At 37.0% G+C, this 14,347-nt stretch overlaps 1 protein-coding gene across 16 annotated transcripts in view; it reads left to right on the top strand.

The window, feature by feature from the left end:
* ROBO2 (roundabout guidance receptor 2) overlaps window positions 1-14,347 on the top strand; it is a 1,295,155-nt gene that overhangs the window by 1,268,224 nt on the left and 12,584 nt on the right. For 9 of the 16 annotated variants that reach the window (XM_060172139.1, XM_060172137.1, XM_060172131.1 and 6 more), the window contains one exon: window positions 9,552-9,725. In XM_060172139.1, the coding sequence (XP_060028122.1) occupies window positions 9,552-9,725 (174 nt within the window). Of the gene's footprint in view, window positions 1-7,156; window positions 7,340-9,551; window positions 9,726-14,347 lie in introns of all 16 variants that reach the window. The other 7 variants (XM_060172127.1, XM_060172125.1, XM_060172124.1 and 4 more) reach the window with 1 other exon arrangement.

The raw sequence follows: 14,347 nt of genomic DNA, 5'->3' as shown, positions 1-14,347 counted from the left end.
TTAAGATGTGATTTTATTATTCCTCATTTTTGTTTTATGTTTTTTCAGCAACTCACGCATAAAAATATGAAACTCTGTCATTACTTTTTGAAGGAAATCTTAATTTTATGATTTATATTTAGTTCACTCAATTTAAATCTGTCCAGTTGTAATAAAGTGAAGAAGAAGATGGAGAAGAAGAAGGAGGAGGAGGAGGAGAGGAAGAAGTAGTAGTAGTCAAGGAAAAAGCAAATAAATAAAAAGTTTCATTATAGAACATCACATTCTGGTTTGGATAGAAAGTAAGGCCAGGGGCCGGGTGATGACACACCTGGTTGAGCACACACGTTACAGTGCGCAAGGACCCTGCTTTGAGCTCCCAATCCCCACCTGCAGGGGGAAAGCTTCAGGAATGGTGAGGCAGGAATGCAGGTGTCTCTCTGACTTTCTCCCTCTCTATGTCTCCCTCCCCTCTTGATTTCTGGCTGTTTCTATCCAATAAATAAATAATAACAAACAAACAAAAAAGAAAGTAAGTAAGCCCAGAGGATTATTTCTATCCTCAGGAATACACTTTTAATATATATATATACCTAAACCCCAAACCTCCCACATTGGTTAATAGGATGGGGGGAAACCTTTAATACTTCTTCCTGAAACTACCATGATGGGAGACAAAGCTGAGTGTTCCCTGAATTTAATGGCTCCACCACAGGAAAAGAGAAACGAGAGACAATGGTGGGAAGGGCAAGAGAAGAATGTCTTGAGCTTGGTGCCAAGATTCTAACTGCCTCAATGATCACAGAGAATAAGAGAGCGCCATGAAGTAAAACGAATAAATATACCTCACATAAATACCATGACTAAAAGGCAATCCTGCTTCTATGTTTTCTGTATTTTATGTTTTCAGAGGTTTTTACTGGAACTCCCAAACCATTTCAAATCATTTTGAAAACAATAAAACCTGACAGCCTCACCATTTTACTAGACCACACAACTTTTAGAGAAGTAACTATTTAGAAGCATAAGTATATGGAGGTTATTATTTTTGCTCTTAAAAATTTCATTAGTGATTTAAGAATGATTAACAAGACTGTAGGATAACAGGGGTACCATCCCATTCAGTTCCCTCCACCAGAGTTCCATATCCCATCCCGTTCATTGGAAAGTTTCCTATTCTTTACTCTTCTGGGAGTATGGACCAATAGTCTTTATGAGGTGCAGAAGGTAGTAGGTCTGGCTTCTGTAACTGCTTCATATGGAAATTATTTTTAATGTTAGGCAAATTACAGCAATAATGTTGATATATTTTTAAATGATTTTCTTAGGAAAAATTTCAATATCTTGGATTTAAAAACAAATATGAACTGCAAAAATGTAATAGGTACAAGTTGAACAAGTTAACAGATGACGTATTTCCTATGAAATTGATTTTTTAATTGCTCAGTACTTGGCTTTATTTTCTTTTTAGTCTCTTTTTTATTTTATTATTTTCTGTTTGATAGGACAGAGAGAAATTGAGAGGGGGAGGAAAGATAGGGAGGGTGAGAAAGACAGAGAGACACCTGCAATACCGCTTTACCACATGAAGCTTTCACCCTGCAGAGAGAGACCAGGGGCTTGCACCAGCTAGATTTTGTCCTTGCATATTACCAATAACATGTGCTTTTAACCAGGTATCCCAACACCTGCCCCCTCCCCCCCTTTTTTTTTCCTTGCCTCTTATGAACATAGCTGACACTGTTGCATATTCAGTATATTTGCATGAAAGGACTTGTAAAAATTAGATATGTTTTCCCTACCTGGTAGAGATCAATATTTGGATTGATTTTTCCGAAGTCACTTTTAGCTAAAGATATTCATTGAAAGATAGGCAGGTTTTACTCAATAGAGAGAGATACTCGATTGAAGATTGTGTGGGGGGAAAAAAAAAAGGGACAGCTAGATTTTGTATCTCATAAAAATGGTAATGCAACAATTAACAGGGTCATATTATAAAGCACAGATTTGACTCTAGCTTAATGGATCTAAGAATAAGCATTCATCAGCAAGGAAAGATTTAGCAGAAAATGACATGTAAATGAATTGATGACTGATCCTAAATTAATTTTAGTGGTGAAGATGTAACACAGACACAGCAAGATGCCACTTTATCATAGCATGTGACTGCTCGGTAACATTTGAGCAAGAACTTAATGTCCTGTGTACAGTTCCCCTTTGGAACTTGAATGCATTTGAGATATATATATATTTTTTGTCTTTCCACAATTTTAGAATTGAGAGGAATTTTGAAAGATTAAAAATGTAAACACAAATAAATTTGCCTAAGTGACATAAAATTCATTTTTTATTCAATGCTTAGATATATATTGATCATTCTGAAGGCCATAACATGTCAAATTGGTCCAGATTGCTTTTGATTTGTACAGAATCTCTAACTAAGCTGCCGTTACCCATGTTCATTTTCCACCTTATAGTTATATTTGTCAAAAAGTCACCCCCCTTTCCACCACCACCCTGATTTTTTGCTTTTCTAATAGAGACATAAGAAATAGACAAAAAGGGAGTCGGGCAATAGCGCAGCAGGTTAAGCGCACGTGGCACAAAGCGCAAGGACCAGCAGAAGGATCCCGGTTCGACCCCCCAGCTCCCCACCCGCAAGGGAGTCGCTTCACAGGCGGTGAAGCAGGTCTGCAGGTGTCTGTCTTTCTCTCCTCCTCTCTTTCCTCCCCTCCTTTCTCCATTTCTCTCTGTCCTATCCAGTAACAACAACAATAGCTACAACAATAAAACAAGGGCAACAAAAGGGAATAAATAAATATTTTTTAAAAAGAAAGAAATAGACAAGGGAGGGAGAAAGAGAGTTACCTGCATCACTGCTCCACCATTCCAGGAGCTTCCTTTAGTAGCTGGGGAAGGGATTTGAACCCTGATCCTTAATGCATAGTAATGTGTGCATGCTTCCACCTGGCCCCTATAGTTAATGATTTCTGTAAATTTTCAGATCTTGTTTGATCACCAATATTGAAAGCAAGGTGAAATATAGTAGCTATAGGCAAGGTAAATCAGTAATATCAATAATTATATAAATTTTAACCATTTTAAAATATGGAGAAAATCTAATGTACTTTTTATTTTTCATTTATTTATTTAGCTTCCAAGGTTATTGCTGGGGCTCTGTTCCTGCACTACGAATCTACTGCTCTTGGTGGCCGCCTTTTTCCATTTTATTGGATAGGACAGAGAGAAATTGAGTGGGGAGAAGAGGGTTGAGACAGAGAAAGACAGATACCCGCAGACCTGCTTCACCACTTACGAAGCAACCTGCCTGCAGATGGGGAGCTGGGGGCTGGAACCGGGATCCTTGTGCTTTGTACTGTGTGCTTTTAGCCCAGTGTGCCACTGCCTGAGCCCCATGTTATGTACTTTTAATTCAATTGTTTGATGTTGTCAACTAGTTTTTAATATAGTTCCCACAAATCAGCCCATTCCATATAGCATACTCAACTAGTGAGGAGCGGGTTACCAAAGAAAGAACATTTATTTTGTCTGTTTCATGTCCTTATTGTGAAGTAAATTCAACTATTCTAACCTGCAGAACTACTTTGTTTTATTTTGTTTGGAATATACAGACTGATTATTGTCCCTCATGGCTATAGCTTTCTCTAATACCCTTGAGTTCTGAAGTCATTTAAGTCTTTATACTGTTATAGAGGGTTAAAAAAATAACTAGTGATCAATATTTACTTGAAGCCATGTCTTTCCGATAATTTCACCTTCCTCAGGAGGAGAAAAAGAGAAAGCTTTTGAGTAACCTGAATTGTTGAGGGTCTAACAGGAGTCTTAATGTTTGAGATGATATTAGAGAAAGGACACAAAGAAAGACAAGGAAGTAGTTACTTTGTTTAGAGATTGGCAAATACATATGTGGAAATTCTTTGATAAACAATTTTCTATGTCAAGGAGACTGACTTTTTATTTTTAATGTCAGGTCTTCAGTTGTTTATCTTTCTTTCTCTCTCTTTCTATCTACCCCTCCTCTCTCAATTTCTCTCCATCCTATCCAGAAATAACAACAGCAACAACTATAAAAATTTTTAAAAAATGGCCCCAGGAACAGTGAGTCATAGTGTAGGCACCGAGCTCCAGCAATAATCCTGGAGGCAAAATAAATAAAAATCTTAAAAAAATAATTTCGACTGTAAGACCAAATTACCTGTTGACTGAATGATTTGGCTTAAGAAAAAAAAAAAGAGGGTTGATCATATAGTGAAGGGCAGAGCTGGATTTTTCTAGCAGTGAAAAGTGTGGTATCTATATAGATATTGATTTAAAATGAGGCTCACCCAAGACTTAATGTGATATTATAGTGAGTGTTACATTTTCACGGAAATAACTTCGTTCATTGATGCAAAATAGCAATCTACTCAGTATAAGATGCATTAGTATATACATAATGATTTTAATATAAAAAAGAAATAAATTTGAGAGAGAGAGTGATTTATGACTGCAGCACTGCTTCACCACTTGAGAAGTTTCCTCCCCTGCTAGTGGGGACCGAGGCCTTGAACCTTGGTCATTGCTCATGGTAATGTGTGCACTCAACCAGGTTTCCCACCCGACCCTGAGACCAAACTTTTTATTTTAAATGTATTAATGATTTAATAATGATTACAAAGATTTTAAGATAACAGGGGTACAACCTCATTCAGTTCCCACCATCAGAGTTCTAGATCCCATCCCCTCCGTTGGAAGATTCCCTATTCTTTATCCCTCTGGGAGTCTGGGCCAAAATTCTTTACAGGGAGCAGAAGGTGGAAGGTCTGGCTTCTGTAATTGCTTCTCTGCTGGACATGGGTGTTAGCAGGTGGATCCATACCCCCAGCCTGTTTCTATCTTTCCCGATTGGGGCAGGGCTCCAATGAGGTGAGGTTCCAGGACACGTTGGTGAGGTCGTCTGCCCAGGGAAATCAAGATATTTCCAAAGAATAATATAGATGGCAATGAGAAAAATAAAGAGGACCAGAAGGAAATCAGGGGAAACTTAGGAATAAAATTATACTATCCGTTGACAATGCTCGTTCAAAGATTCAGATAAGGCATGATAAATCCTAGGGTTGTACCTCTCCATGTTTCAAAACTGTGCTCCATTCTAAGGTTTCATATTCTTTTCTGACCACTGACTGAATGACTTTGATTTTTTCCTTATCTACTGTAGCCCTGTATTGCACAGCTTATTGCATCATTTCTCCTTTCATTTTGGACTGTTGGTTCTTGACTTGTGATTACTAACTCAAAAAATGATTCTCTCAGAAGAGTCTCCGTTGATGGTGTTACCTTGGCTTCCTTGCAGTAGTCTGTGTTGAGGGAATTTGTTCGGAAAGTAAAAAGTGCATCTCTGTGCTTTTGGCAAATAGAATCAAAACTCTATCTTTCCTACGCTACACTTAACATCCTTTTAACTTCTCAGATCCCGTTGGTTTCTGTTTTCTGTGTCTAGAAAGTGCATGAACCCATGTTATTGTATCTTAGCACCTCAACTAAAACTAATGAAACTTCAGTGTGGTTACTCTCCTAACTCTGCTGTTGTCTTCAAAATATTGGAAAACACGATATACAATTTTAATCTCTTCTGTATGACTGTGTCTGCTTTGTTAGACATAACTACTTTTGCCTCATTTTCAAAAATGCTGTAACATAAGTACTTTTGCCTCTATTTAAAAAATGCTGTAACACAGTTTATTGTGTCATAAATTAAATATATACCTACTTAAAATAAACATTGTCCTAATAACTGTATTCTGTAATAGGTTTAAATTCCGATGTGCTTGGTAGTATATAAAATTATAATTGACCAGCTGAAAAATTAAGAATGAAAGATATTTGAAAGATGTTTGTTAGAATCTTTTATTATTCTTTCATTGTCTTTTCACAAAAAGACAGCTGCATTTTTTAAAGTTTTTAAAAACTTATTTGTTAATGAGAAGTATAGGAGGAGAGAGAGAAAGAACCAGACATTACCCTGGTACATGTGCTGCCGGGGATTGAACTCAGGACCTCACGCTTGAGAGTCTAGTGCCTTAGCCACTGCTGCGCCACCTCCCAGACCACAATAGCTGCTTTAAAAAAAATGTAATACCATATTGGAATTTGCAGAAATGTCCATATTAAAGCCATCGATTTTTTTTTCATGGTAACTAATTTTATGAAATAAAGGCCAGCACTGGAGTTTTAAGAACAATTAAAAACACATTTCTGTATTAATACTAAGCTTTGGGATTAATAGAACTTCTGAAGGACATATTTTTCTTGTCTTCATAGTTTATTTGCTTTCATTGTTTATATATTTTGTTTATGAATATTTGTTGTTATTTCTTGAGAAAATAACTTAAAATTTAGATCTTGAAATAATTCTAGTCCTTCTATATCATGCAAATATGGATTTCATGCAGTTATTATTAGAAACTACATTAAACTTGAAATAGATCCACACAATTTATTTTTTATTTTTCTCTTTTATTCATTTATTTCCTTTTTGTTGCCCTTGTTTTTATTGTTGTTTTAGTTATTGTTGTTGATGGCGTCATTCTTGGATAGGACAGAGAGAAATGGAGAGAGGAGGGGAAGACAGAGAGGGGGAGAGAAAGACAGACACCTGCAGACCTGCTTCACCACCTGTGAAGCGACTCCCCTACTGGTGGGGAGCGGGGGGCTCGAACCCGGATCCTCATGGTGGTCCTTGCGCTTTGTGCCACATGTGCTTAACCCACTGCGCTTACCACCCGACTCCCCACAATTTCTTTAAGTCCTTGATATTTACTTTCAAAATACAGCAATCTCCTTCAATAAAAGATGGTCTCTGAATTTTAGGACTTGTTATTCATAGCAACTCTCTTTTGGAAAATGGCCATGTGATAATTTAATCAATATAAGAAAGGAACCCTATGGGGCATGTTTTTCAGCTATTTCAAGCAGATATAGGTATTAAAAGAACTTCATTATTCTGTACTATAGATGTTTAAGAACATGAATGGTTCTTGAAAATGACCGAAGAAGTGTTGATAAAGCCCGATTGACCACCAGAAAAAGTTAAGGCGATCTTGTTCATTGGTAGACTGTGTACAAGTAGCTGACATCCATTCTGCACAACTCACTAGACAACTACATTTGTTTTTAGGTTCAATGGTAAATGGCTGGGGCTCTGCATCTGATGAGGAAGGTGACTTTTCTAGTCATAGATCTAGTGTAGGTAGCTCCTCAGATGGCGCCATCTTTGCCAGCGGCAGTTTTGCACAAGCACTTGTGACAGCAGCAGATAAAGCTGGTTTTAGGCTGAATGGAACCAGCCTTACAAAAACAGGTTGGTAGACTCCGAGTCCACACTTTATGCATGAGGGAATCTTGTCCTTTGGACACTGTACTATTGTTCTCCTGTTCTTTCTCCTCAGTAAGTCTGACTTCATGGCTTTCTTTAATTTGCATGCACACCATTTGGATCCTCAGTTACCGGAACTCACGTCTGATGCTAGCTTTGCAGGTCCAAGAATAGCCTTCTGCACATCACCCTCTAATCCTGATCTTTTTCTCTCCACAGCTCTGCTACTAATTGGGAAACGCTTCCTGTATAAGCAAAGCAGCAACTAAGACTGCATTAAATTTTCAATAACTCACACTGGCAAAAATTCTCACACAATCAATAATGTACCCAGTAATTAAAATATTCATCTTTTATCTTCATTACTTTCTTTTGCCCCCCCCCCTTTTTTTGCTACAAATGCATTTTCTGGGAAGGCTTTCTCAGCATGGGGTGAATGGGTCTAAAGCTGTCAGTCTAACAGTTCAAATGGCTGATGATACTATCAATTGTTTGGCTTTTAAATTTTTAACTCAATAATTTATTGTTGTTTTAAAGGATGCTAATTAAAGATACACCCACTGCATTTGCAAGTTGAATACAATAATGACCATGTCTGGTGCTCCTTAGAGTAATCTTATTGATATTTTGGTTTCTGAGAGTAGTAAGTAAAAATATTAAAAACAGTTATGAGCTTTAGATGTCTTCTCATTCCTTCCAAAACAAATGTATGATTAATGCTTATAATAGAGCAATACTTCATCATTTTTATTGAGAGAAAATGAGTTGTACATGCATGAATAAGACTGTATACTTCTGAAATATATGGAAAAGAAGCTCCTAACTCATGGATTAAATTTAGCTGCCTTACAAAATAAATCAGTGAAGCCCAATGTGCATTTTAAAAATTTAATAATATTCAACAGTAAAAAAAAAAAATACGATCTCAACCTTTCTTTAAACTCTCCGGTTATAAAAATAAGTCTTGGAAATTTCCTTGACTCATAGCATCACCATTTCTTTTGATCAAGGACTAGGCTTTTTTTTTTTTTTTCAATAAAATACAAGCTATTTTCAAGCATTGCAGAGGGTTATCTTTGATATAGCATTCTAACTAAAATATATTGTAATGGTTATTTGAATTTTTCTTGCTTTATAAAGCTTAAGCCAGAAACTTTATGTTGCTTGAGTGCTCTTTGTGGCATAGCCATAATCAGAGCAGTAAGAAAGTGCAAAGAAACTAATAAATTAGAAGGCATAAGTGCATTTCTTGCATGTATGCTAATAGCTAATAAAGCATCAAGCAATATTGTGTCACATTGACTTAAGAAAATGTAACTACATAGGATAATTTTGTCAAAAGCACAGACAGAGACACATGCTCAAGAGGATGCGTACACATAAACCAACCCTCCCTTGCCCCAGAATAAGCTTGGTATTATAACCACAAGCTGTTGAAAATTTATTAACTAATATTTGCCAGAATAAATTTCCTTGAAGAGGCACATTAAACCAGAAGGACATGACACATTTTATTTCAATGATATGTCAGTCTGTTCAGAGACAATAATATTCATGAGAAAAATACCAATGGCACTTGGAAGATAGAAGGTGATTTCAAACCTTACACCTATCCTATACACTGATGTTACTGCATTTCTGCTAAAGGATGTAGACTTCATTGTTTATGTGTATGGGTGGTAAGGTCAGCTAAATAGACGTGTCTGAGCAGACCTTTTGTGTCAAGTCTCAAGTGCAGTTTCTACAGGATATTTTACTGTGCTCAGAGTTTGTAACATTCCAAAGGTGAAATTTGATTAAACAAATAAGATAGTACATAATTTGTTTCAGAAATAGCTTCTTTAATTTTAAGAAGAGCTGCATAAATTTGCATGTTATCTATGAAAATATCACGACATTTGTGAAGGTTAAGAATATAATCAAGCAATATCAAGCTTTCTGGTTGGTGGATTTGCTGTGTATTCACCCTTGTTGGAATCATTCTGAGCCTGATATATATTGGTTGTTATAAATGAAGAAAACAAACACAAAAGGGCATATGTTTTCCATATAAGATCCACAGATTTATGGCATCTTCAAATGGCATCTCAGAACAGGTTTACGGGTTAGCTTTAATAAGAGAAAAAATACTAAGACAGTTTTCATGTGTGTATTATGTTGACATTCTTTGTATCCATCCCCTTTCTTTTATTTTTAGGCAAAGCATTTACCTCCTCTCAAAGACCTCGGCCAACCAGCCCATTTTCTACTGACAGTAGCACCAGTGCAGCCGTGAGTCAAAGTCAGAGGCCTAGACCCACTAAAAAACACAAGGGAGGGCGAATGGATCAGCAGCCAGCATTGCCTCATAGAAGGGAAGGAATGACAGATGGTAGGATGTTTCTCCCCTTTTGGCCTTCTCGCTTTTCTCTTCACTGAAGGGTTGCTCTGTGTAATCATTAACTTAGATTAAAGTAGCCCTCTTATCCTATGGTGTTCATCAGTGTTTCCTTTTTTTTTTTTAAAATATTTATTTTATTTTATTCCCTTTTGTTGCCCTTGTTGTTTTATTGTTGTAGTTATTATTATTGTTGTCGTTGTTGGAGAGGACAGAGAGAAATGGAGAGAGGAGGGGAAGACAGAGAGGAGGAGAGAAAGACAGATGCCTGCAGACCTGCTTCACCGCCTGTGAAGCGACTCCCCTGCAGGTGGGGAGCCGGGGTTCGAACCGGGATCCTTATGCCGGTCCTTGCGCTTTGCGCCACCTGCGCTTAACCCGCTGCGCTACAGCCCGACTCCCAGTGTTTCCTTTTTATAAGTGAAAAAAATAAAATAAAAGGAAAGGGAAAATATGAAGTCGCTACAGTAGATTAGCCAGTGAGACTGGCAATATGGTCTTGTTCAAACAAAAAATTCTCTTAAAAAAAAATTCTAAGATTAGGGAGTCGGGCGGTAGCGCAGCAGGTTAAGCGCAAGTGGCGCAAAGCGCAGGGACCGGAGTAAGGATCCCGGTTCGAGCCCCCGGCTCCCCACCTGCAGGGGAGTCGCTTCACAGGCGGTGAAGCAGGTCTGCAGGTGTCTGTCTTTCTCTCCCCTCTCTCTCTATCTTCCCCTCCTCTCCCCATTTCTCTCTGTCCTATCCAACAACAAAGCAACATCAACAATGGCAATAATAACCGCAACGAGGCTGCAACAACTAGGGCAACAAAAAGGGGGAAAAATGGCTTCCAGGAGCGGTGGATTCATGGTGCAGGCACCGAGCCCAGCAATAACCCTGGAGGAACAAAAAAAAAAAAATTCTAACATTATTCCTATATTGCTAAGCCCCAACATATATGTCATAACACTTTTCAATAATTTTTCTGGTTTTTTTCCATCAGTGTTTGTTAGTGAAGATTCCATATGCACCTATCATGAGTTGGAATATGTCTCATGATAGATGAAGATACCTTTACATGATATTTCACCTTTGGTAAATAATAATGATGATGATAATTAATTACCAATTATTATTGTTAAATAAACAGAAGTGGTTTGTAATTTAATGATTATTTTTATAGGTTCTTGTATTTCAAGAATAAAAACATGCCAAAAGTCATATATTTGATGAACGAGGAATCTATGTTTTTTGTAAAAAAAAAAAAATAGAAAGTGCTTTTGACTATAAGGTACCATGCAATGATGTAGTTAATTTCACTGCAGCAGAAGTGCAATGATAGAAACATAAATAAATGAGTAGGTATGATTGATTTCCAATAAAGAGCTCTCTATAAAATAAAAGTTAGTAAATTTGACACATTGACCACAGTTGACAATGTATTTTATTTATTTGTTTTTTTTTTTTTTTGTCTAACCTCCAGGCTGAGTGTTTACTTAAATAGTACTAGTTCCAGGAAGCACAGTTATTACTGGATAATTTCTTTTTTCACTAATTAATGAATAGTTTATGTGAGTTGGTGTTTGGTAAATGTCATGGGAGGCGATGATAGGAAAGAGCTGAGAATTACAAAGAAATGGAAGCTATAGGAAATGTTTCAATAGAGCCCTCAAGGAAGGTCTCACCATGAACACTGAATGGCTATAAGGGAAAGAGCAATGCTAGTATCTGGGGGTGGGGGGAGTATTACAGGTAATAAGAATGGAAGCCATGGGGGGTGGGCAATAGCACAGGGGTTAAGCCCACATGTCCCTAAGCGCAAGGGTGAGCATAAGGATCCCAGTTCAAGCCCCGGCTCCCCACCTGCAGGGGGGTTGCTTCACAGGCAGTGAAGCAGGTCTGCAGGTGTCTATCTCTTTGTCCCCCTCTCTGTCTTCCCCTCCTCTCTTCGTTTCTCTCTGTCCTACCCAACAACAATGACATCAATAACACCAATAATAACCACAACAATGATAAAACAATAAGGGCAATAAAAGAGGGAAATAGCCTCCAGGAGCAGTGGATTTGTGGTGGTGCTTGCACTGAGCCCCAGCAATAACCCTGGAGGCAAAAAAAAAAAAAAAAGAATGGAAACCGAGGCTTATTTGATGAAAAACAACAGTCAGGAAGAGCATCATAACAGAATATGAGATCCAATGTTTGAAGAACTTTAAAGCTACTCTTAGAACAGTTTGTGGTGTGTGTGTATGTGTGTGTGTCCAGGATTTCAACATTCTGAGCTTAGTCAGACAGAAAAATAGATACAGGGAGGCAGAGGAGGAGAAGGCAAGACATCACAGCACCACCCAGTGTATTGGAGGTGAGGTATACTGTCTTGCCAGCCCAGGAGAGTACCGAGGAAATAATGCATGCTAGCATGTGCAGATATTGTAATGTAAGGCAAATAAATGACATCATCTCACATGTTTATTTTTAAATGTCACTTCACCTAGTTTATCAATATAAAATGAATGTCCTTCTCTTTTAATTATTTTATTTCTAGTTTTCATTATAACCCGGGTTATTTCTAGGACTCAGTGCCTGCACGACAAACCCACCATTCTCCAGCAGCCATATATATTTTTTTCTTTCTTAGGTTGATGCAGAAAGAAATTGAAAGAGAAAGGGAGAAATAGAGCAAGAGAAAGAGACACATCTGTAGAGTGCTTCACCACTGGGAAGCTTCCCCCATGCAGAAAGGGACCCACGGTTTGAGCTCAGGTCGCTGCACATGATAATGTGTGCATTCAACCAGCTGCACCACTCCCTGGGCCCCGGAATATACTTCTAAATGAAAGTGCAGAATCAACATAGGGAATTACAGTGTTAATAGGTAGTATAGATGCTAGTGACTCATACCAAGAAAAAAATAAAAGTCTGTGGAAAAAAATGAGAAAGATTCGGTTTGGGATTGCTGTTGGGATATAGAACACACAAAATTTGTTAAGGAAATCAATATTGTCTATACTGCAAGAAAGGCAAAGGTAGAGTGTAGACTGGCTTTCTTGCTGACATACAGGATACTAAGAAGGAAGAATTTATTTTTTCTTTTTGGACAGTCCATAGCTCAGGCTTGGTATATAAAATTTAAGATCATTCTTATACAACTAATGAAACTGTCCACTATAGATATGCTTAAGAGAGTCTGGAATTTATGGGAGGTAAAAATCTAGGCTGGAGATAATTAATTTCTTTGTTCTTTATTTCTCTTGCCTAAAAGACAGACAGTAACAATGCACATATGTAACTGAACCACTGTGTGCCTGACAATAGCAGATCCTCAGTAGGCCAGGGAGACACTCTTCAGTGAATTGATTTAGTTGAAGGGAATCAAGATATAAATGAATAATTAATTTAATTTAAGTAAACATATTTGATTATGTACTTTTACTTCTCCACAATCATTTTTAATTCCATATTTTCTGCAATTTGTTTATTTTAATGCACATGCAATGCTCTTTCTTGTACAGATAACAAAGTCTAAAGATATTACTTAATTGTGTGGGCATATAATTTCAAGTTAAATTAAATAGTAATCAGAATTATAGCTGGCATAAGCAGATGACATTTGGGCCATTTTAAAAATTAAGCTGCTCTGGTGGAGAATGAAAATCAATGACGAGATACGTTATTTTGAAAGCAAATATAATAATTTCCTCCCCAGTGTCAGTCGGAGTTCAATAACTCAAATGAAATAATTAATTTGCATTTATAATAATACATATTGAAGGAAGTCAGTACTGAATATAGAGGAAACAACAAAATCATAGATGAATTATTCAACAAACAGATATCTCAATATTGGATTAGCTCTTTGTTTTGGAAAAAAAAAAAAAAGCTCCAAATGCAAGTTTATTCTCCTAAAAAGGAATCTTGTTCCTTTATATAATGAGTAACTCATGGCATAGTAAGATGGCATGCATAAAAACAGGAAGTGCATTTCTACACTGAAATTCCCAAAACAGAAGCTGAGGAGGCCATCATTAGCTCAATGGAAGAGAAGGATGTCATTTTGCTCACAAAAGAGAATTGAAAGCTTTTCTAACAAAGCTTTTGAAAAGAGCGACATGGTCTCTTTTTTTTATGACTTGAGCAGTGATACACCCAGTAGAGTACACATGTTACAGTACCTATGAACCTGGGTTCAGTCCCCTGGTTCCCACCTGCTGGACGGTGGGGGGGCTCTTTAAGTTGGAGGCTTCTCTCTTTCTCTTGCCCTGTCTATGCTCATTCCATCTCAATTATTCTGTATCGATCAAAAGAGAAAGAGGAAGAGAAACGATCTTTTTAATAAGAAATTTACACTTCCTTCATTTAAAAAAAAACTTTGACTTTTAATAGAATGAAAAGCATTAACCTTAATAATATAGTTTCTCTGTTAGTGATAAATGCATACAATATGTAGTTTTTATGACTAAAATATAATTGTATCTATTCTAAGAGCAAAGGAGTTTGCCAAAGCTTGTCAGGAAAAAAAAAATAGAAAAAATAACCAACAGAATATTAAGATCTTGAAACCTTCAACAAAGTGATTGTAGAACTAATATTATAGTGTAAAGTATATAATAGACTAGTATAATTCATGAGTATCAAAGGGA

The sequence above is a fragment of the Erinaceus europaeus genome, chromosome 14 (genome assembly GCF_950295315.1).
Source record: "Erinaceus europaeus chromosome 14, mEriEur2.1, whole genome shotgun sequence".
NCBI classification, from domain to species: Eukaryota; Metazoa; Chordata; class Mammalia; order Eulipotyphla; family Erinaceidae; genus Erinaceus; species Erinaceus europaeus.
This window is presented reverse-complemented; position numbering and strand designations above follow the sequence as displayed.